The following is a 24852-nucleotide window of genomic DNA, read 5'->3' as shown; positions in this document are numbered from 1 at the left end:
TAGGTGAAAGGTATTAACCGACAGTGTCAACTCCTTACATAAAAGGGTGGATGACGTAACAGCTGTGGGACAGCCGGCTTCTCAGTCCGCGCCTGCCCAGGCGTCTCAAAGGCCATCAGGGGCTCAAAAACGCCCGCTCACTCAGATGGCAGACACAGATGTCGACACGGAGTCTGACTCCAGTGTCGACAAGGTTGAGACATATACACAATCCACTAGGAACATCCGTGACTTGATCCCGGCAATAAAAAAAATGTGTTACACATTTCTGACATTAACCCTCTAAAAATGGGTTTTTATGTTGGGGAGAAAAAGCAGGCAGTGTTTTGTTCCCCCATCAGATGAATGAATGAAGTGTGTGAAAAGCGTGGGTTCCCCCCGATAAGAAACTGGTAATTTCTAAAAAGTTACTGATGGCGTACCCTTTCCCGCCAGAGGATAAGTTACGCTGGGAGATATCCCCTAGGGTGGATAAGGCGCTCACACGGTTGTCAAAAAAGGTGGCACTGCCGTTTTAGGAACGGCCACTTTGAAGGTACCTGTTGATAAAAAGCAGGAGGCTATCCTGAAGTCTGTATTTACACACTCAGGTACTAGACTGAGACCTGCAGATCGTGCTGCTGCAGCGTGGTCGGTGACCCTGTCAAACATGAGAACATATTAAAGACGTCGTCTTATATATGAGGGATGCACAGAGGGATATTTTGCCGGCTGGCATCCAAAATGAATGTAATGTCCATTCTGTCAGGAGGGTATTAGAGACCTGTCACTGGACAGGTGATGCTGACTTTAAAAGGCGCATAGAGATTCTGCCTTATAAGGGTGAGGAATTATTTGGGGATGGTCTCTGGGACCTCGTATCCACAGCAACAGCTGGGAAGAAATATTTTGACCTCAGGTTTCCTCACAGACTAAGAAAGCACTGTATTATCAGGTACAGTCCTTTCGGCTTCAGAAAAGCAAGCGGGTCAAAGGCGCTTCCTTTCTGTATAGAGACATGGGAAGAGGGAAAAAGCTGCACCAGTCAGCCTGTTCCCAGAATCAAAATTCTTCTCTCGCTTCCTGTGAGTCCACAGCATGACGCGGGGGCTCCACAGGTGTGTAGCCAGGTACGGTGGGGGGCCGTCTCAAAAATTTCAGCGATCAGTGGGCTCGCTCACAGGTGGATCCCTGTTTCATTCAAGTAGTATTTCAGGGGTACAAGCTGGAATTCGAGATGTCTCCCCCCCGCCGTTTCCTCAAATATGCCTTGCCGACAACCCTCTCAGGCAGGGAGGCTGCGCTAGAGGCAATTAATAAGCTGTATTCCCAGCAGGTAATACTCAAGGTGCCCCTACTTCAACAAGGACGGGGTTACTATTCCACACGGTTTGGGGTACCGAAACCGCATGGTTCGGTTTGACCCATTTTATATTTAAAATCCTTGAACACATACATAAAAAAAATTCAAGTTCAAGATGGAATCGCTCAGGGCGGTTATTGCAAGCCTGGACGAGGGGGATTACATGGGATCCCGGGACATCAAGGATGCTTACCTGCATGTCCCCATTTACCATCCTCTCCAGGAGTACCTCAGATTTGTGGTACAGGATTACCATTACCAAGTCCAGACACTGCCGTTTGGACTGTACATGGCACCGAGGGTGTTTACCAAGGTAATGGCCGAAATGATGATACTCCTTCGAAAAAAGGGAGTTTTAATTATCCCGTACTTGGACAATCTCCTTATAAGGGCAAGGTCCAAGGAGCAGTTGCTAGTCGGGGTAGCACTATTTTGGAAAGTGCTACAACAGCACGGTTGGATTCTAAACAGTCCAAAGTCACAGCTGGTTCCTACGACACGTCTACTGTTCCTGGGGATGGTTCTGGACACAGAACAGAAATAAGTGTTTCTCCCGGAGGAGAAAGCCAAGGAGCTGTCATCTCTAGTCAGAGACCTCCTGAAGCCAAAACAGGTATCGGTGCATCATTGCACGCGAGTCCTGGGAAAAATGGTAGCTTCCTACGAAGCAATCCCATTCGGCAGGTTCCATGCAAGAACTTTTCAGTGGGACCTGTTGGACAAGTGGTCCGGATCACATCTTCAGATGCATCGGCTGATAACCCTGTCTTCAAGGACCAGGGTATCTCTACTGTGGTGTCTGCAGAGTGCCCATCTTCAAGAGGGCCGCAGGTTCGGCATACAGGACTAGGTCCTAGTGACCATGGATGCCAGCCTTTGAGGCTGGGGGGCAGTCACACAGGGAAGAAACTTCCAGGGACTTTGGTCAAGTCAGGTGACTTCCCTACACATAAATATTCTGGAACTGAGGGCCATTTACAATGCCCTGAGTCAGGCAAGGCCTCTGCTTCAAAACCAGCCGGTACTGATCCAATCAGACAACATCACGGCAGTCGCCCATGTAAACCAACGGGGCGGCACAAGACGCAGGATGGCGATGGCAGAAGCCACAAGGATTCTCCGATGGGCGGAAAATCATGTGTTAGCACTGTCAGCAGTGTTCATTCCCGGAGTGGACGACTGGGAAGCAGATCTTCTCAGCAGACACGACCTCCACCCGGGAGAGTGGGGATTTCATCCAGAAGTCTTCCAAAGGATTGTACACCATTGGGAAAGGCCACAGGTGGACATGATGGCGTCCCGCCTCAACAAAAAGCTATAAAAGATATTGCGCCAGGTCAAGGGACCCTCAGGCGATAGCTGTGGACGCTCTGGTAACACCGTGGGTGTACCAGTCGGTTTATGTGTTCCCCCCTCTGCCTCTCATACAAAAGGTACTGAGAATAATAGGAAGGCGAGGAGTAAGAACGATACTCGTGGTTCCGGATTGGCCAAGAAGAGCTTGGTACCCAGAACTTCAAGAAATTATACCAGAGGACCCATGGCCTCTGCCGCTCAGACAGGACCTGCGGCAGCAGGGGCCCTGTCTGTTCCAAGACTTACCGCGGCTACGTTTTGACGGCATGGCGGTTGAACGCCGGATCCTAAAGGAAAAGGGCATTCCGGAGGAAGTCATTCCTACGCTGATTCAAGCCAGGAAAGATGTAACTGCAAAACATTATCACCGCATATAGCGGAAATATGTTGCTTGGTGTGAGGCCAAAAAAGGCCCCAACAGAGGAATTTCAACTAGGTCGATTTCTGCATTTCCTACAAGCAGAAGTGTCTATGGGCCTAAAATTAGGCTCCATTAAGATACAGATCTCGGCTCTGTCGATTTTCTTCCAGAAAGAACTAGCTTCAGTACCTGAAGTTCAGACATTGTAAAAGGAGTGCTGCATATTCAGCCCCCGGTTGTGCCTCCAGTGGCACCTTGGGTTCTCAACGTGGTGTTGAGTTTCTTAAAATCACATTGGTGTGAGCCACTAAAAACCGTGGATCTAAAATATCTCACGCGGAAAGTGGTCATGTTATTGGCCTTGGCTTCGGCCAGGCGTGTATCAGAATTGGCGGCTTTGTCATATAAAAGTCCTTATCTGATTTTCCATATGGATAGGGCAGAATTGAGGACTCGTCCCCAGTTTCTCCCTAAGGTGGTATCAGCTTTTCACTTGAACCAACCTATTGTAGTGCCTGCGGCTACTAGGGACTTGGAGGATTCCAAGTTACTGGACGTGGTCAGGGCCTTGAAAAATTATGTTTCCAGGTCGGCTAGAGTCAGGAGAACTGACTCGCTGTTTATCCTGTATGCACCCAACAAACTGGGTGCTCCTGCTTCTAAGCAGACTATTGCTCGCTGGATTTGTAGCACAATTCAGCTGGCGCATTCTGCGGCTGGACTACCGCAGCCAAAATCTGTAAAAGCCCATTCCACAAGGAAGGTGGGCTCATCTTGGGCAGCTGCCCGAGGGGTCTCGGCTTTCCAACTTTGCCGAGCTGCAACTTGGTCAGGGGCAAACACGTTTGCTAAATTCTACAAAATTGATACCCTGGCTGAGGAGGACCTGGAGTTCTCTCATTCGGTGCTGCAGAGTCATCCGCACTCTCCCGCCCGTTTGGGAGCTTTGGTATAATCCCCATGGTCCTTACGGAGTTCCCAGCATCCACTAGGACGTCAGAGAAAATAAGATTTTACTCACCGGTAAATCTATTTCTCGTAGTCCGTAGTGGATGCTGGGCGCCCATCCCAAGTGCGGATTGTCTGCAATACTTGTATATAGTTATTGCCTAACTAAAGGGTTATTGTTGAGCCATCTGTTGAGAGGCTCCGTTATATTCATACTGTTAACTGGGTATATTATCACGAGTTATACGGTGTGATTGGTGTGGCTGGTATGAGTCTTACCCGGGATTCAAAATCCTTCCTTATTATGTCAGCTCGTCCGGGCACAGTGTCCTAACTGAGGCTTGGAGGAGGGTCATAGTGGGAGGAGCCAGTGCACACCAGGTGACCTAAAGCTTTCTTTAGTTGTGCCCAGTCTCCTGCGGAGCCGCTATTCCCCATGGTCCTTACGGAGTTCCCAGCATCCACTACGGACTACGAGAAATAGATTTACCGGTGAGTAAAATCTTATTTTTTTTCACAAACAAAAAAACAAGCATAGACTACACAGACGTGAAATCCAAACACACAGTAGGAAAACAAGAGGGTTGATTCAATTCAGAGCGAATTGAATAGCTCAGGAAGGAGCTCCCGGAGCTATTCAATTCAAAGCAATGCAAAGTCGGAGAATGCCCGTAGTAGCGGACTAAACAGGGTGTAAAGTTGCGAGAACTGGCATTCTCAGACTAAAAAGCCTCACCACAATGCTGTTTGCGCGGCATTAGGTCACAAAACAGCATTGCAGAGCTAGTTTTGTCAAATTTCTGCTCGCACTCCCAGAGTGGTGTGAGAAGAAATCCTCTAGTTGCGCTAAATTGAATAGTTATGGGAGCTCCTTTCCCGGCGCTATTGAATCAACCCCAAGGAAGCCGATCCATAAAGTTTTCTTTCCAGGTGGTAAACCTCAGTCCAGTCAGAGCAAGAGCGTGTTGCTACAAGGCATCCACCTTCAAAGAAATCGGGACAAAAATACACTTTCTATACACAGAGTATAACTTAGACCAATTAGTATGAAAAGTTGCTTGAAACTATATATATATATATATATATATATATATATATATATATATATATGAAATTAAAAAACACATTTTCTCTGACGTCCTAGTGGATGCTGGGAACTCCGTAAGGACCATGGGGAATAGCGGCTCCGCAGGAGACTGGGCACATCTAAAGAAAGCTTTAGGATCACCTGGTGTGCACTGGCTCCTCCCCCCATGACCCTCCTCCAAGCCTCAGTTAGATTTCTGTGCCCGACGAGAAGGGTGCACACTAGGGGCTCTCCTGAGCTCTTTGTGAAAGTTTTAGTTTAGGTTTATTATTTTCAGTGAGACCTGCTGGCAACAGGCTCACTGCATCGAGGGACTAAGGGGAGAAGAAGCGAACTCACCTACGTGCAGAGTGGATTGGGCTTCTTAGGCTACTGGACATTAGCTCCAGAGGGACGATCACAGGTTCAGCCTGGATGGGTCACCGGAGCCGCGCCGCCGTCCCCCTTACAGAGCCAGAAGAGCGAAGAGGTACGGAAAAATCGGCGGCAGAAGACGATCCTGTCTTCAGATAAGGTAGCGCACAGCACCGCAGCTGTGCGCCATTGCTCTCAGCACACTTCACACTCCGGTCACTGAGGGTGCAGGGCGCTGGGGGGGGCAGCGCCCTGAGACGCAATAAATCGATAAAAAAACCTTATATGGCTAAAATAAATGCATCACATATAACTCCTGGGCTATATGGATGCATTTAACCCCTGCCAAAACATACAGAAAAAGGATGATAAGGACGCCGAGAAAGGGGCGGAGCCTATCTCCTCAGCACACTGGCGCCATTTTCCCTCACAGCTCAGTTGGAGGGAAGCTCCCTGGCTCTCCCCTGCAGTCACTACACTACAGAAAGGGGTTAAAAAAGAGAGGGGGGCACAAATTAGGCGCAGTATATAACAATACAGCAGCTATAAAGGGAAAAACACTTATATAAGGTTATCCCTGTATATATATAGCGCTCTGGTGTGTGCTGGCAAACTCTCCCTCTGTCTCCCCAAAGGGCTAGTGGGGTCCTGTCCTCTATCAGAGCATTCCCTGTGTGTGTGCTGTGTGTCGGTACGTTGGTGTCGACATGTATGAGGAGAAAAATGATGAGGAGACGGAGTAGAGTGTCTGAAATAGTGTTGTCACCCCCTAGGGGGTCGACACCTGAGTGGATGTACTGTTGAAATTGCGTGACAGTGTCAGCTTTGTATAAAAGACAGTGGTTGACATGAGACAGCCGGCTACTCAGCTTGTGCATGTCCAGACGTCTCATACAGGGGCCCTAAAGCGCCCGTTACCTCAGATACTGACGCCGACAGGGGTACTGACTCCTGTGTCGACGGTGAAGAGACAACCGTGATTTCCAATAGGGCCACACATTGCATGATTGAGGCAATGGAAAAAGTTTACACTTTTCTGATAATATGAATACCACCAAAAAAAAGGGGTATTATGTTTGGTGAGGAAAAACTTCCTGTAGTTTTCCTGAATCTGAGAAATAAAATGAGGTGTGTGATGATGCGTGGGTTTCCCCCCGATAACGATTGATATTTTCTAAAAAGTTATTGGCAGTATACCTTTTCCCGCCAGAGGTTAGGGTGCGTTGGGAAACACCCCCTAGGGGGGATAAAGCGCTCACACGCTTGTAAAAACAAGGGCTCTACCCTCTCCTGAGATGGCCGCCCTTAAGGATCCTGCTGATAGAAAGCAGGAGCGTATCCTAAAATGTATTTACACACATACTGGTGTTATACTGCGACCAGCAATCGCCTCAGCCTGGATGTGCAGTGCTGGGTTGGCGTGGTCGGATTCCCTGACTGGAAATATGATATCCTAGATAAGGACAGTATATTATTGCCTATAGAGCAATTAAAAGATGCATTTCTATATATGCAGGATGCACAGCGGAATATTTGCCGACTGGCATCAAGTATAAGTGCGTTGTCCAATTATTCCAGTAAAGTGGTCAGGTGATGCGGATTCCAAACGGCATTTGGAAGTATTGCCTTAAAAGAGGGGATGTACCCCAGGTCGCCTCTCAAAATAAGACGCCGTATTATCAGGCGCAGTCCTGGTTGGCAAGCGGACAAAAGGGTTCCTCTTTTCTGCTCGTGACAGAGGGAGAGGAAAATGGCTGCAGAGATCAGCCAGTTCCAAGGAACAGAAACCCTTTTCCGCCGCTGCCAAGCCCTCAGTATGACGCTAGGGCTTTACAAGTTCAGGCACGGTGGGGTCCCGTTCTCAATGAATTTCAGTGCGCAGTGGGCTCACTCGCAAGTAGACCCCTGGATCCTTCAGATAATATTTCAGGGGTACAAATTGGAATTCGAGACGTATTCCCCTCGCCGTTTCCAAAAGTCTGTTTTACCGACGTCTCCCGCTGACAGGGAGGCAGTTTTGGAAGCCATTCACAAGCTGTATTCCCAGCAGGTGATAATCAAGGTACCCCTCCTGCAACAGGGAACGGGGTATTATTCCACACTATTGTGGTACCGAAGCCAGACGGCTCGGTGAGACCGATTTTAAAATCTAAAATCTTTGAACACTTGCATACAGAGGTTCAAATTCAAAATTGAGTCACTCAGAGCAGTGATTGCAAACCTGGAAGAAGGGGACTACATGATGTCTCGGGACATCAAGGAGGCTTACCTTCATGTCAAAATTTACCCTTCTCACCAAGGGTATTTCAGGTTATGGTACAGAACTGTATCAGTTCGGACGCTGCCGTAGGGATGGTCCACGGCACCCCGGGTCTTTACTGAAGTAATGACCGAAATGATGATATTCCTTCGAAGGAAGGGAATTTTAGTTATCCTTTACTTGGACGATTCCCTGATAAGGGTAAGATCCAGGGAACAGTTGGAGATCGGTGTAGCACTATATCAGGTAGTGTTGCGGCAGCACGATTGGATTTTCAATATTCCAAAATCGCAGCTGGTTCCGACGACTTGTCTTCTGTTCCTAGGGATGATTCTGGACATAGTCCAGAAAGAAGGTGCTTCTCCCGGAGGAGAAAGCCAGGGAGTTATCCGAGCTAGTCAGGAACCTCCTAAAACCGAACCAAGTCTCAGTGCATCAATGCACAAGGGTTCTGGGTAAAAATGGTGGCTTCCTACGAAGCAATCCCATTCGGCAGATTCCACGCACAGTGGAACCTTCTGGACAAATGGTCCGGGTCGCATCTTCAGATGCTTCAGCGGATAACCCTGTCACCAGGGACAAGGGTATCCCTCCTGTGGTGGTTGCAGAGTGCTCATCTTCTAGAGGGCCGCAGATTCGGCATTCGGGACTGGGTCCTGGTGGCCACGGATGCCAGCCTGCGAGGCTGGGGAGCAGTCACACAGGGAAGGAATTTCCAGGGCTTATGGTCAAGCCTGGAGACATCTCTTCATATAAACATTCTGGAACTAAGGGCCATTTACAATGCCCTAAGTCAAGCGAAACCCCTGCTTCAGGGTCAGGCGGTATTGATCCAATCGGACAACATCACGTCAGTCGCCCACGTAAACAGACAGGGCGGCACGAGAAGCAGGAGGGCAATGGCAGAAGCTGCAAGGATTTTCGCTGGGCGGAAAATCATGTGATAGCACTGTCAGCAGTGTTCATTCCGGGAGTGGACAACTGGGAAGCAGACTTCCTCAACAGACACGACCTTCACCCGGGAGAGTGGGGACTTCACCCAGAAGTCTTCCACCTGATTGTAAACCGTTGGGAAAAACAAAAGGTGGACATAATGGCGTCCCGTCTAAACAAAAAACTAGACAGATATTGCGCCAGGTCAAGGGACCCTCAGGCAATAGCGGTGGACGCTCTGGTAACACCGTGGGTGTACCAGTCAGTGTATGTGTTCCCTCCTCTGCCCCTCATACCAAAAGTACTGAGAATCATAAGAAGGAGAGGAGTAAGAACTATACTCGTGGTTCCGGATTGGCCAAGAAGGACTTGGTATCCGGAACTTCAAGAGATGCTCACGGACGAACCGTGGCCTCTACCTCTAAGAAAGGACCTGCTCCAGCAAGGGCCTTGTCTGTTCCAAGACTTACCGCGGCTGCGTTTGACGGCATGGCGGTTGAACGCCGGATCCTGAAGATCCCTACCCTGGTCAAGGCCAGGAAAGACGTAACCGCAAAACATTATCACCGCATTTGGCGAAAATATGTTGCGTGGGGTGAGGCCAAGAAGGCCCCTACAGAGGAATTTCAACTGGGTCGTTTCCTCCATTTCCTGCAAACAGGACTGTCTATGGGCCTAAAATTAGGGTCCATTAAGGTTCAAATTTCGGCCCTGTCGATTTTCTTCCAAAAAGAACTGGCTTCAGTGCCTGAAGTTCAGACATTTGTAAAAGGGGTACTGCATATACAGTCTCCTTTTGTGCCTCCAGTGGCACCTTGGGGATCTCAATGTTGTGTTGAGTTTCCTAAAGTCACATTGGTTTGAACCACTCACCACTGTGGACTTAAAATATCTCACATGGAAGTGACGAGTTAGCCCTGGTTTCAGCCAGGCGGGTGTCAGAATTGGCGGCTTTATCATATAAAAGCCTTTACTTAATATTTCATTCTGAAAGGGCAGAATTGAGGACTCGTCCTCAAATTTTCTACCTAAGGTGGTTTCTGCATTTCACATGAACCAACCTATTGTGGTACCTGCGGCTACTAAGGACTTGGAGGATTCCAAGTTGCTTGACGTGGTCAGGACCCTGAAAATACATGTTTCCAGGACGGCTGGAGTCAGAAAATCTGACTCGCTGTTTATCCTGTATGCACCCAACAAACTGGGTGCTCCTGCTTCTAAGCAGACGATTGCTCGTTGGTTTGTAGTACAATTCAGCTTGCACATTCTGTGGCAGGCCTGCCACAGCCAAAAATCTTAAAATGCCCACTCCACAAGGAAGGTGGGCTCATCTTGGGCAGCTGCCCGAGGGGTCTCGGCTTTACAACTTTGCCGAGCAGTTACTTGGTCAGGAGCAAATACGTTTGTAAAATTCTACAAATTTGATATCTTGGCTGAGGAGGACCTGGAGTTCTCTCATTCGGTGCTGCAGAGTCATCCGCACTCTCCCGCCCGTTTGGGAGCTTTGGTATAATCCCCATGGTCCTTACGGAGTTCCCAGCATCCACTAGGACGTCAGAGAAAATAAGAATTTACTTACCGATAATTCTATTTCTCATAGTCCGTAGTGGATGCTGGGCGCCCATCCCAAGTGCGGATTGTCTGCAATACTGGTACATAATTATTGTTACCAAAAAATTCGGGTTATTGTTGTAGTGAGCCATCTTTTCTAGAGGCTCCTCTATTATCATGCTGTTAACTGGGTTCAGATCACAAGTTGTACAGTGTGATTGGTGTGGCTGGTATGAGTCTTACCCGGGATTCAAAATCCTTCCTTATTGTGTACGCTCGTCCGGGCACAGTATCCTAACTGAGGCTTGGAGGAGGGTCATGGGGGGAGGAGCCAGTGCACACCAGGTGATCCTAAAGCTTTCTTTAGATGTGCCCAGTCTCCTGCGGAGCCGCTATTCCCCATGGTCCTTACGGAGTTCCCAGCATCCACTACGGACTACGAGAAATAGAATTATCGGTAAGTAAATTCTTATTTTTACATAAATATATAGATGATAAAATGGAGAAAAAAGAGAAGGGATTCCTTTACATTACTGTGTCACAGGTTATACAACCACTACAAAGGTTTGGCAGCAACTTTTCTCTTAGAAAGGGTCTACCTGAAGATAGGAGAGAGAAGTATCAGATGTTGTTTTTTTATTTTATTTATTTATGGAAAGGAAGGAGTCGTGCAGAAACACTGTTGTTTCTACAGTTAAAGATTTAGATTTTAATGGAGATCTTCTGCCCCTCTGCTTTATCTGCCATACTCTAGGTCTGGTCACTTATTTGCAGTGACTACCAGTTGGGCCTCCTCTCATTGCTGGCTTTGCCTTTTCACACCAGGAGGATTACTGTTGTAGTTACTGAGTATAATGAAGAATATAGAGAAGAAGCAAGTGAATTGGCATCAAAAATAAAAAAAATACATATGGGCTTGAGATTGCGCTCTTGGAAATGCTGATAAATTAATTTTATTATTTTCTGATTAATTTGGGAATAGTGTCTGAAATATACTGTATGACAATAGTAGTTTTACAGGAGCATCTGCTTGCAGAAGAGTATATTGATGACAGACCAATGAATTTATAGTGGTTAGAAAAAGAATTCACTCCTTTTTGCATTTTTTTCACCTTTTTTTTTTTTTTTTAACTTCTTGGAATAGAGATTAATTTATTCAGGATTTTATAGTTCTGAACAATACAAAGTATTCTGTATTGTCAAATAAGGTTAATAGTAGGTCATGTGCACCCTGATTTCCTAGATGACTTGCCTGCATCTTATTCCATACATGCCATACTACGTTTCAGCCCTTGCAGCAGAAAAGAATCTCCATAGCATTATGCTTCGTTATAGGAATAGAGATGGACATGATGCATATTGTTACGCTTGTGCCAAGCATAGCTCTTAGCATTTTGGAAAATAAATGACCACAGAATCTTTCATCATTTGATCAAGGCCTCCCACGTGCTTTATGATAAATCCTGTGTGTGATTTCAGATGCATATTCTTTGATAGTGTTTGTATTTTTTTTGCCACCCTCATATAAATTACATGTGAAGTGTGTGAACTGTTATCCCATGGACGTTTTACACATCTCCTCTTCTAAGGAAGATGGTAACACTGTGCCTTTTAGTGGCCTCTGTAACGAGTGCCCACAGACAATCTGTATTGCAGCCTGGCATGGTGCAGACCAATTAATGTAGCCATGCTCTGGGAGTAGTAAAGGCCTTATGCAGAGTTGCATTTTGCGTCTTTGCATTTTGTGTATGCATTGGAACCCCAAGCGTACACAGGTGCAAGCGACGCAGTCTCTCTCGCATTTCAATCATATCTCTCTACTGGCAATTGAGTAATCATATGTAGGCTGTCAGTGTGAGAGTCGGCACAACAGTGTGCTTAGGAATTGGACAGAAGTGTAAATATGCCTGTTTGGAGACACCTTCCCGCCCCCTCCCATGTATAGACTGGTGCAAGCGTATGGATAAAGGGCATGTGTACTGCAACGATGCATACACCTCTGTACATGGGCAAAGACACACATTTTGTTTCTTATGCATGCATTGCATCTGCTCAGGTTGTGTTAAACTCTCCATCAGGCCCTAAGTATCTATAAAATCTTATACGTTTCCCACGTGTGATACTTTTCAATGACCTTATCGAGTATTAGCTTTGAATGTTCTTTTGATATTTATGATTAATCTCTTGCTTTAGAAATCTCTTGTTGGAGTTAAGAAACGTAGCACAATTTTGCATGAATCATTTTTTGTGCAAAAGTTATGAGAGCCACGTTTGCATCGTTGTGTGCGGCACTGCCATTCCACACTGTGTTTGGTATTTGCCTTGCACAGAGTATATAGGGGCTGATTCTGAGTAACTCTACAGCTGGAGCAGACCATGTTGCAATGCGAGGGGTGCAAATAGTTGCATAGTCGATAGCTTAAAGTCTCAAGGCTTTGCTGCTGGCCTTGATTGGGACTGACGAGGTGCATTTTCATGTCTGGCAGAAAATCGACGGTTAACACTATAAAACTTAATCCAAACCAGTGTGTCCTGCCCGAGGTAGTTGGCATTTCTCCTGTCTGCTGACGTGGAGAAAGCGTTTGACAGAGTGGATGCATTTGCTGACAGGTTTAGTCTATGTGGGATTGCCTCTTTAGGTTCCTTGCCCTCTGTAGAGCCACCTCTCCTGGGATTTAAATAAACATGGTTTTTGAGACATTATTGCAGACTCCTCCCAGTGGATATCCCCTTAAGGTTCATGAACAACCTTCTGTTGCAGTTATTTTGTGTAGGGATAAAATGACCCAAATTCACACAAGGGTTAGATGTAATAGTCTGCAAGTACAAATCCGATGGTAGGAGAACTGCGCATGTGCAGAATGGTTCCCGCATGATCGCTCGCAGTCCCCTCTTAGCTGCATCATGATTGACATTGCTACAGCATTTGGGGAGCGGTTACTGCAGTGATGGCTAACCTTGACACTCCAGCTGTTGTTGAACTACACATCCCAGCATGCCCTGCATCAGTTTTAGCATGGCCAAATAACAAAACTGTAGCAGGGCATGCTGGGATATGTAGTTCAACAACAGCTGGAGTGTCAAGGGAAGCCATCACTGGGTTACTGGGACCATTCTATGTTTGAAGGCTTACCGACGACGCAGACTTGCTGGATCTGACAGACTAGTTTCCGATAGCCAGTCTGCATTAACTTTATCTTACACAGACTTAGAGTGCTGCGATCAGTGGTCACGATTGTGATCCAATGCCATGCATTCAACAAGCAATCATATAACAGATGCTTTCAAGAGGGCTTTTTTTCCCCTACATACGCCTCCTGCTGCATTTGCTTTTTATTTGTATAGTATTGAAGTGGCTGTGCTATACCGAATATATCTGAATCAGGCCCTGTGTTGCTAACTCAACTTTTTAATTGGTTGAGACCATATCAGGCTACTATAGGACATCAGTCACAATATCGGGCAGCAGTTACAATACCGCTTGTCGCGATCCAGATGTCACAATGCCGACACCGGAATCCCAACTAGCCATGAAATGCCGCCGCCGCCACAGGCTATTCTCCCTCTGTGGGTAATACTAAACCCATACGATCTCCGTGGGAGATAAAATTACACTGCTGGAACAGGAGTAGAATACACAGGCACATTTCATCTACAGTATGCTCAGGCCTGTTCCCCAAGCATCTTGGTCTTTGAGACACAATTCAAACTCCTTGCCAGATGGTTTAGGTGCCCAAGCCAATTGAGCAAGATATTGCAAGGATGTTGAAGTAGCTCATGTAATGGGAATACTACAGGATAACAATGGGATACCAAAATGTTGTTAAAACAGTGGCAGAATTTGTTGGTAGAGAGTCTCTTAATGTTCTGACTTCCTAATTTTATAAATGTTTTAGATTTTGAAATGCAAGCAGTCTCTTCTCAAGCACCTGAATAATGTGGTATAGGCACCTATTGTAGAACATCTTTCCAAGCTCCCTTCATTAGATAATGATTTAACAGGTTTGCCTTCTATACAGACACAGAGGCGTTACACTATCCCTCTAGAGATTGCTATCCCTAGTTTATAAACCTTTTTTTCAATGGCTATAATATAAAGAATCTGATAACTATAACTCATTTTAATTAGAGATTTCCTATCTCCTGGCAACCCTCTCTTCTTAAGCTGCTTGAATAAAATGTGTGATTTTATTTCTTTAACACTTTCTTCCCCTACTGTGGTCTTTACGTAATGATAAAAACTTTGGAATATATATATATATATATATATATATATATATATATATATATATATATATATATATAGTAAATAGTAACGCCCTGACAAAGGGATCTTAGGACCCCGAAACGGTTATGTGACCATTGTTACTCTTTGATTTAATACACGTTTGACAAGTTAGCCTGACGGAGTGCCGCTGCCTTCTTTTTACTATTTACTGCATTATTGGCTGCGGAGGGCACCCGGATCTGCAACTTTCTACAGGGAGTGCCGGGCATTTCTACATTGTATGTATGTATGTATGTATGTGTGTATATATATATATATATATATATATATATATATATATACTGGGCAAGATGTCTGGCACTCCCCCATGGGCTATCTGAGCAAAGCTCCTGCTCCGGTGCCCTCCTTCCCAGACTAGGCAGTCTAGGAATGTATAGCTTGAAAAAAACGAGGCGGCACTCAGGAGACTATGGTGAACAGGTGAACTCTGTCAAGTGGAACTTTATCGACGTTTCGGGGTGCAAGCCCCCGTCTTCAGGACACACAGTGAAATAAACAAGTGAAAAACATACATTTAAATACACTTGCCAGGCGCGCCTCCAGCCGTCCTCTCCTCGCCGCTGCCCGGCTTCCGGACTCAGCGCTTCCGGTCAGGTGACCCAGCCCCATGACGCGAGCTTCCAGTGCCGTCATGCAGGGGGCGGGGGAGGCCGTTGTCATGGTGCGTGTTACCAAAACATGAATACAAAAAATGACAATCGTGTAATCAATAAGACAGTTCAGGCCATCTAGTGCCCAACTGAGACATACATATACCAAGTGAATTAAATGAGTTTAAAAATACATAGTGACAAAAATGCCTTAAGAGACCTACATAAAACGATGTATTAATTAACTAAAACATAGCAGTACACACTACCAATACAAACCAGGACCTAATTGTGCATTAGCCCTTACCAGGGCACAGATACTGTACATTTAGCATTATTTTTAAATTCTGTACATAGAGCATTAATTGTTAAATCATGCACAGGAAAAAGGGCATTCTAAATGATCCATTTATCAATTATGCTGCCATTGATAGACCCTCATGTCCTCAGCACCAGGGCCTAGGCAAAACTGCTCATCCCCAGGGACTCATTGAGACCTCTAGGGCTCAATGTGTACAATGCTATTATCCACCTGGTTTCTAACTGTAGGAGGCGCTTGGATCTATCGCCCCCCCAATGGAGAAAGGCACCTGATCCACAATGCGGTATCTTAACGATGCCAGCGAATGTTTAGCAGCGGCAAAATGCTGCGCTACTGGCTGTTCGCTGGTACCTGACACCAATGCTGCCGTTATGGCAGATCTGTGCTGGGTCATCCTTACTTTGAACGTACAATCTGTCTTGCCCACGTAGTGTAACCCACATGGGCAAGACAAGAGGTATACCACGAATCTGGAATTACATGTGTATGCTGCCTTCAGCTTAATGGTTCTGCCCGAATATGGTTGTTTAAATGAATCCCCCGGGACCAGGAAATTACATGTAGTGCACCCACACCTATAACATCCCTTTCGGGACCTAAGGAAATTGCCTTCAGATACAGTTTTTTTGACCACATCTGTCTTGACAACTAAACTTCTAATATTCCGGCTTCGAGTGTAGCTGGGCATCAGTTTAGTGTCTTTAAACATCTTCAAATCTGGATCAGTGTTAATGATTGGCCAAAGCTCCTTGGCCTTTCTACTAGTGTGTCTGCTGGACGTGTTGAATTGATTAACCCATGGGAACCTCTTCCCTTTAATTGTAGGGTCAGTTTCCGCAAGCAACTCTTGCCTAGTTTTTAGTGTGGCTTTAGCACGAGCCCCGCGTAGCAGGCTGTCTGGGTATCCCCGCTCCTTAAATTTACTGACCATCTCATCCAGCTGCTGATCCCTTACTTTCAGGTCGCTGTTGATCCTACATACCCTCAAAATTTGTGAATACGGCAAACCATTAATGGTTGCTCTGGGATGGAAACTGTCGTACCTTAACAGCGTGTTGCGGTCTGTGTTCTTGGTATACAGGGATGTGTGGATTTTGCCATCAACAATTGAAATATGGACGTCAAGAAAATCTACTTGCTGTGCGTCTAGAGTCATGGTTAATTTGACTGGACTAGATGATGCATTGTGCGCCTTAATCCTATCTTCCAGAATGTGTTGTGGCCCTGACCATAATAACTGCAAGTCGTCTATATAACGAAGATATAACACTAGATGCTGTGTTATGGCAGGCTGGCTGAGAAACAGCTCTTTATCTACTGCCCACATGTACGAGTTAGCGAACGACGGGGTCACACAGGACCCCATCGCACAACCCGTCAGTTGGATGTAAAATTGGTTGTCATGAACAAAATAATTATGAGTTAACGTAAACCTCAAGAGTTTCAAAAAAAATTCAACATCTGGCCCGTTATAGAGTACATTGTTAGTAATTAGTACTTTTACTGCCTGTATTCCACTCTCATGGGGGATACAGGTGTAAAGACTAGACACATCTAAGCAGGTTAATAAGGTACCCTCAGGAACTGTTGCAAGCATCTCAAATTTCCTCAGTAATGCTGAGGTGTCCTTAAGGTGCGTCTGCGTGTGTTGAATGCAAGGTGGCAAGAATGCTTCCAGATAAATAGATATGGCCTCACACAATGACCCCCTGGCAGATATGATAGGTCTGCCAGGGGGATTGTGTGCATCTTTGTGCACCTTGGGTATGATGTAAAATAGCGGAACTACTGGATGGGGTTTGGACAATGCCTTAAATACTGAATTGGTGATGATGCCTTGGCTGACTGCCTCACTCAATATACCGTCCAACTCTTTATGAAATTGTTGAGTGGGATCCCTGGGCAAGCTGGCATATGTGGAAGCATCACTCAATAATCTTGTGCATTCCATCATGTATTTGTCTTTGTCCATCACCACATATGTATATATATATATATGTGTACGTACATACAAAGGTCCCGCAGCACACTGTAAGAAACTTCTGGGTGCCGTCCCTCCGTTTCCGCGTGCGGCCACCGCCACATGTTTATTTGTTGTTGTGCCTGACGACGATATTAATAAATATCGAAACGTTGCAGTTTACCTGCCGCTTCTTGCTGAGTTTCTTACAGAGTGCTGCGGGACCTTTGTATGCATATGAGGTTTTCAGCTGAAATACCTACCGCTGGCACCGGGACAGTTTCTGTGGATATGTATGTATGTAAATATATATTTCTGAGGTTAAAAAAAGACAATTTGTCCATAGGGTTCATCCTATTTGTGGTCTCCTACTCTGTATTAATTTTTAGGCTTAATTTAGTCTGTTGCTAATGTCGGCCGTTGTGTTTATTTCTGTTTTATTTTTTTTTAAATAACTATAGTGCATGACTACGCACCATGACCCTGTATATCCTTATCCATTAGGTACTTACCTAGCCAGTTCTTAAAAGTGTTGACCGAGTCCGCCATTACTACTCTCTCAAGCAGGGAATTCCAAACATATTGTCCTTACTGTGAAGAAACCTTTACGTCTGTGTGTGAAATCTCCTCTCTAACCTAAGCGTGTGTCCACGTGTCCTCTGTGTTGACCTTACCATAAACAGATCCCCCGCAAGCTCTGTGTATTGTCCCCTTTTATATTTGTAAATGTTGATCATGTCCCCTCTTAGCCTCCTCTTTTCCAGTGTGAACATGCCCAGCCTTGCAAGCCTTTCCTCGTGTTCCAGGGTCTGCATCCCCTTAATTAGTTTGGTTGGCGCCTCTGAACCTTTTCTAGTTCCTTGATATCCTTTTTGTAATATGGTGCCCAAAATTGTGCAAAGTATTCAAGATGTGGCCTCACTAAGGATTTATATAATGGGAGTATAACACTGTCATCCATGGCGTCAATTCCCCGCTGTATACATGCTAATACCTTGTTAGCCACCTTTGCTGCAATCCTACTTTGGGTACTGCTGCTTAGTTTGCTATCTATGTGAACACCTAAGTCCTTTTCCAGTACAGAATCACCTAATTTTACCACATTTAGTATGTAGGTGTTATTTTTGTTCTTGCTACCGAAGTGCATTACCTTACACTTGTCTCTATTGAAGCTCATTCTCCATTTTGCTGCCCACGTTTCCAGTTTGACTAAGTCATTCTGAAGAGACTCAGCATCTCCCTCCGTATTTATAACCTTACACAATTTGGTATCGTCGGCAACAATTAACACCATGCTCTCCAGATCTACTGCTAGATTGTTAATAAAAATGTTGAACAATAGTGGTCTAAGTACAGACCCTTGTGGCACACCACTTAGTACTTCAGTCCAATTTGAAAAAGTTCCATTTACCACAATGCGCTGCTCCCTATTATCTAACCAGTTGCATATTGTGCTCCCTAGTTCTTGTAACTTATAGATAAGTCTCATGTGCGGTACTGTGTTGAAAGCTTTAGCAAAGTCTAAAAAGATTACATCGACCTACTTACCCTGATCAAGGTTCGCACTAACCGTTTCATAAAAGCCTAGTAAGTTTGTTTGACATGATCTGTCTTTCACAAATCCATGTTCCTATTAATAACCTTATTGGCTTCAATGAACTTCTGTATACTGTCGCTTAGAATACCTTCCAGTACTTTCCCCACTATAGATGTAAGACTGACTGGTCTATAATTACCCGGTTCAGTTTTACTTTCCTTTTTGAATATTGGCACTACTTCCGCTAAACGCCAGTCTTTGGGAACCATGCCTGTTGTAAGTGAGTCATTGAAGATAAAAAATAGTGGCCTTGCTGGTTCAGAGTGAAGCTCCATGGGAACCCTTGGATGAATTTTGTTGGGACCAGGTGATTTATTAATCTTAATTTCTTTTAATCTGGCACATACTACCTCCTCACTTAAATACGCACTTAGTAGTGAGACATTATCTTTGCTGCGATTGTGTGTTAGTCCCTGCATCTGGTCCTCTCTTGTGAATACCGATGAGAAAAACTCATTTAATTTGTCCGCAATGTCGTTATCGTTTTTGATTAAGACTCCCAACTTGTCCTTTAAAGGGCCTATACTCTCCCTCTTCAGTCTTTTGCTGTTGATATATTTAAAGAATTTTTGGGGGTTTGATTTGCTTTCTGTCGGCAGTGTTTGTAAATGAGACCTTTTCTAATGAATTCTTTGCTGTTAAAACTTATCTCTAGCATCTTGGCGACATTTGAGATATTTGATATTGCAAGATTTTTCCCTGATCTACTGTACTTGTACCTACATGCAAAGATGTTGTCAGATGGTCTTTGTTTATTTTTTCAACTCCCCACAGAATTTATTTATTACCAGTTATTCATATAGCGCACACATAATCCGCAGCGCTTTACAGAGAATATTTGGCCATTCTGTCCCTGCCCCAGTAGAGTTTACAATCTGTATTCCCTACCACATGTGTACACACACACACACACACACACACACACACACACACACACACACACACACACACACGCTATGGTTAATTTTGTTGGGATCCAATTAACCTACCAGTATATTTTTGGATTGTGGGAGGAAACTGGAGCACCCGGAGGAAACCCATGCAAGTATGCGGAGAATATACAAACTCCACACAGTTAGAGTCATGGTGGGAATCGAACCCATGACCTCAGTGCTGTGAGGCAGTAATGCTAATTATTACACCATCCATACTGCCCAAGCAGACTGCACAGAAGCAGCCTAACTCTTGGAGATGCATTGGCATGAACTTTGGAACTTTATGCATAATGCACATTGGTTCAGATATAGATTTTGTTTTTGCTTCTCTTTATAGAGAAAAATGAGAATTTATCAGAAAACCCATCTCTTGCATACCACATGAGAGTTTGAAGCAGTTTACATTACAAAGGAGATTATCATTACAGAATGCTGGAGAGGCTTAGTTTTAGATGCGGTTATACCATATTTAGGTGAATCCCTTGACAATTGGGATTAAACAAGGACTTAGTTAGTTTTGAAGTGCACTGATTCTTGTATGCCTTCAGCTCTGTGACCTTCACAGGTAAAGGAAGTTAAAGCTAAGGCTTAATACTTTCTCATACACTGTAGATGTTTTAAAATGAATCAAAAGTGAGTGCTTAGTTGATTTTTAGACCATTATGTTATTGTCTTTAGTAAATGCTAGTTGTGATAATAATTAGCATGCATGTTTGATTATGTTTGATTATACCCAGTGGTCTCTGCAGTAGGAATGGAGCAACCGAAGTATTCATTTATATCGTAAAGTGATGCCAGATCTGATAACTAGCACAGTGTCAGTCACTGATATTTTCAGCAAAGTGTTTTGTATATAAACTTAGCTGTATTGGGGCAAAAATAGAAATAATTTTTAACTTGCAGCACAATGTATTTGCAGCCTCTTTAAACTGGACAACTAACCTCTGCGTCTTCCTTTTCTGTTATAGAATGAGAGAAGATGTCGGTAGAGTGTATGAAAACGTTGGCCTCATGCAGCAGCAGAAAAGCTTCAGATGAAGTGAAACGCGATATGTGTTCTTGTAAGTATGACCTGGAATCAGGCGCATTCTCCTGAAAAGTCTTTTCAGTTCTAGTCCTGAAAAGAAGTACTCCAGTCCTGCCATAGAGTAGGGAATATAAGAAACTACTGAAGAGTACAACATGTAAGAAACTACTCCAGTCCTGCGATAGAGTAGGGAATATAAGAAACTACTGCAGAGTAGGGCATATTAGAAACTACTCCAGTCCTGCCATGGAGTGGGGCATAGAAGAAACTACTGAAGAGTACAACATGTAAGAAACTACTCCAGTCCTGCGATAGAGTAGGGAATATAAGAAACTACTGCAGAGTAGGGCATATTAGAAACTACTCCAGTCCTGCCATGGAGTGGGTCATAGAAGAAACTACTGCAGAGTAGGACATATTAGAAACTACTCCAGTCCTGCCATAGAGTAGTGCATATAAGAAACTACTACAGAGTAGGGCATATTAGAAACTACTACAGAGTAGGGCATATAAGAAACTACTCGAGTCCTGCCATAGAGTAGTGCATATAAGAAACTACTGCAGTGTAGGGCATATAAGAAACTACTGCAGAGTACAGCATATAAGAAACTACTCGAGTCCTGCCATGGAGTAGTGCATATAAGAAACTACTGCAGAGTAGGGCATATTAGAAACGACTACAGAGTAGGGTATATAAGAAACTACTCCAGTCCTGCCATAGAGTAGGACATATAAGAAATCCCTGAAACTAACACTCTTCAGATCAGTATGTTATTTGCCCATAGAGATACAACTATACAGTATCTCATGTTGGTATACAGGTATGTGGTATTAATTTTGCTTTTTGTATTTTCTACAGAATCTAATACTAATACAAGGCAAAAGAATGTGAAGAAATTATGGGACATAAAAGACCTGGCTTTTAAATGCTTTTACAATTTAACAATTGGTCTGAAACCCCTAAACAGGTTAAATTATTAAGAATCAAGAGCTTTTGGAAATCCTAAAGTCCTCTGCATCACCCAATTTTTGGACTGGTTCTCTCTTCACAATGAAGCATCTTTAACTCTACACTTTTATTTTGTAGAGTCCATCCAACAGACTAACTAAGCTGACCTGTTCTTTTCTCTCTTTTGAGCGCCCCCTTTTAGCACACGGGTGCACCTTAGTTCATTGTCAACATAAAGTACAGTATTAAGGTGAAAGCTTACATTTCAACGGGAACAATTTCTCTCTCTGCAGCACAGTCCGTGGCAAAGACAGTCTCTCAGTAACAAGCCCTGGTCTGCAAAACTCTAATCTTTCAGTTAGATCACATGCTAATGTGGAGATGTTTAGAAAATGTGACTGTCTTGCACTCTTAGCATTAACACAATATAATGGTGCTTTCTTTTTTCTTTCCCGATGTAAGAGAGACTTTCTCAGGAGAGTAGGGAGCGAGATAGGAGTATATTATGGACAAAATGTTTCTGCCTAGTGCCAATTGTATTCGGTCAGTAAGATGCAACTGACACTGATCTAAGGATTATGTATTGATCACAACACGTGTGTGCCAGATGTAAAATACAGTGAAACACAATGAAAGCTATGAGATGCACTTTACAAATGGTTACATTTTTACCTGTTCTGCTCCTTGAGGCAAGGCAGCCATGTCTGTTTCTCTGTTCAATTTGACTAACACTTGGTGGAGAAGGCCTTACATCGCCCACTACTTTAAATCTGCAGTTTTCTGTGGAATACAGTACTTCTTTCTTATTGCTTCAAAAGTACTGTTCTCCGTAGTAAGCGGTGCTTCTCATAGCGCCTTCCCATGGCAGGACCTTCCCATGGCAGGACCTTCATTAACCATCTTCTTAAAGTGCCTTTGCAGTCACAGCCTACCTTCAGTAAGAAAGTACTTGTTCAGGTGAGGCCTGTTCTATTACCATTCTACTTTGGGCCCCACTTGATTAATAATGCACTCTATTCAGTTACATTCTTCTACAGGTGCTTCATAGTGTTCTGTGGGGGGGTTTGTGTGCAAATTTTTACTCCCCCCCCCCCCCCCCCCCCCTTCAAAAGGTCTTTTATGCCAAAGGCGCCCGCGCTTTTATGTTCTGTTTCTTTATTCATGTTTACTCAAGATACAGGCTCTTCTCAGTGGCGTTTCATCACCAGTTTTAAAGCTGTTTTACAATGGAATGTCTAAGGGTCACTGGTGTAATTAACTTGTTTGTACCATGCTGTCTCTCTTTCCAGACATTGCTGCTTCTGTTGCCATTTTGCCTTCACATTAAACTACTGTTCAGTTTAGTGATGCTTGCAGGAAACTGGAAATTAGCCCAGAATCTTACCAGTCTTGCCCAAGCTCACACTAGTTATGCCAATGTCAAAGTTTTAGACTTGCTTAAGTATTAATCATTTGTTGCCCAGTGTCAATGCTTTAGTCTGTTAAATTTTTGAATGTGATGGTGGTATATTAACTGGTTCTTAAAAATACAGATTTAACTAATCTGTTATATACTACTTTGCAATCTATTAATCATGTAGTAGTGCAAGTTACAACAGAAATGCAATTTAAGCCATAATCACTTAATTGAATGTTTAACATTTTACCTGTTACCTGTAGAGGGCTGTACCAGTATTCAGCCTACTAGTTAGTTTGGGAGAAGTGACATCACTGAAGAATAAGACAAAGTGGCTGACTTTAGCAGGGATGTGCTGCCAAACATCCCAGATGTTCCGTTGTGCCCATGGCATACAATTTCAGTAGACTGAACACCGTTAGTTTTTCTATAAACCTATGGAATGCAATGAAAAACATGTTACTGGCTGCAATTTGCCGTTCTGGAAAGATACACTGCAGCCAATCCGCTTATAGAGTTGTTTCAAAAGTACTTTTTATACCAGTGATGTCACTAGATCCCAGAAAAAGTGATTCTCATAAATATTGTTTTAGACCATTTAATTGTTCCTGCCATCTCTGTGAATAGGCAACAGGTCTGCTTTATTGAATAATGAAGCGCAGCCTCTATAAAAAGGATTACTACAGTTATTATAAAGTATAAATTGTACCCTTTCTCCTACTGATCAGCTATTCCTGTTACAGTATAAGAAAATCCAAAGTATTGGGCCATAATTTTTGTACTCCAAGGCCAAACCCAAATATTTGGATTGAATGTTTTGCTTTTCAAACAAGTCCAAAATGTCAGACCTTGAAAATACCAAATCATTTTACAGTTAGACAGCTAGCAATTATGCAATGAAAAGCTCTTTATTTTAATATCAAGATGTAAGAGTTAGAGGTGGTCAGAATTTCCTGTTTTACAGAGACTTTTCAGTGTCTATGACAAATTGCGCAGCTCACTTTTTTTAATTTTATATATATATATATATATATATATATATATATATAAATTTTTTATTTTATTTTTTTGCCAAAAATGAATTCCTTTGTTTCACTCGCACTGGAATGATTTGTCAAAAAAGCTATGTTCTCAGCAAATATCTGTGTTTTGTTTTAAACCTACTTCATACTCCTATAAAAAATAATTACATAGAGAAATTGATAGACACATTAATAAATGACCTGCCATAAATGTGGAATGGGCAACCAGTCAGTTATTAGCTGTTTTTAACAAATGGTCTGAAACCCCTCCCAGTATGCTTTGCTCAAGGCTTTGGGCATTTTGATATGTAACAGCTAGGAATCTACATGGCTGTTTTCTTTTACTAAAATAATCAGGATTCACATTACATTAAAATGTTTTGCTTACGGAGTGAGTGACTAGGCGTGCAACCTATGCACTGAATTGAATGTTAACATTTTAGTGTTCATCAATATGACTTTCAAAAAGAATATTTTTTATGTTTTTGTGATATTAGGGCTAAGTTTAAATACCCAAGTGATGTGCTAGCTATGTTATTTATGTTATTACAGCAGCTTTTTCTTGAGGTACTGC

At 43.8% G+C, this 24852-nt stretch overlaps 1 protein-coding gene across 2 annotated transcripts in view; it reads left to right on the top strand.

The window, feature by feature from the left end:
- The window catches only part of PTPN11 (protein tyrosine phosphatase non-receptor type 11), a 209001-nt gene extending 184723 nt beyond the window's left edge, over positions 1-24278 (top strand). For both annotated transcript variants that reach the window (XM_063964356.1, XM_063964355.1), the window contains exons 15-16: positions 20853-20945; positions 21771-24278. In XM_063964356.1, the coding sequence (XP_063820426.1) occupies positions 20853-20922 (70 nt within the window). In that variant the 3' untranslated portion in view covers positions 20923-20945; positions 21771-24278. The remainder of the gene's footprint in view (positions 1-20852; positions 20946-21770) is intronic.
- The last annotated feature ends 574 nt before the right edge of the window (positions 24279-24852 follow it).

This window comes from Pseudophryne corroboree, chromosome 1, assembly GCF_028390025.1.
Source record: "Pseudophryne corroboree isolate aPseCor3 chromosome 1, aPseCor3.hap2, whole genome shotgun sequence".
Lineage (NCBI taxonomy): Eukaryota > Metazoa > Chordata > Amphibia > Anura > Myobatrachidae > Pseudophryne > Pseudophryne corroboree.
This window is presented reverse-complemented; position numbering and strand designations above follow the sequence as displayed.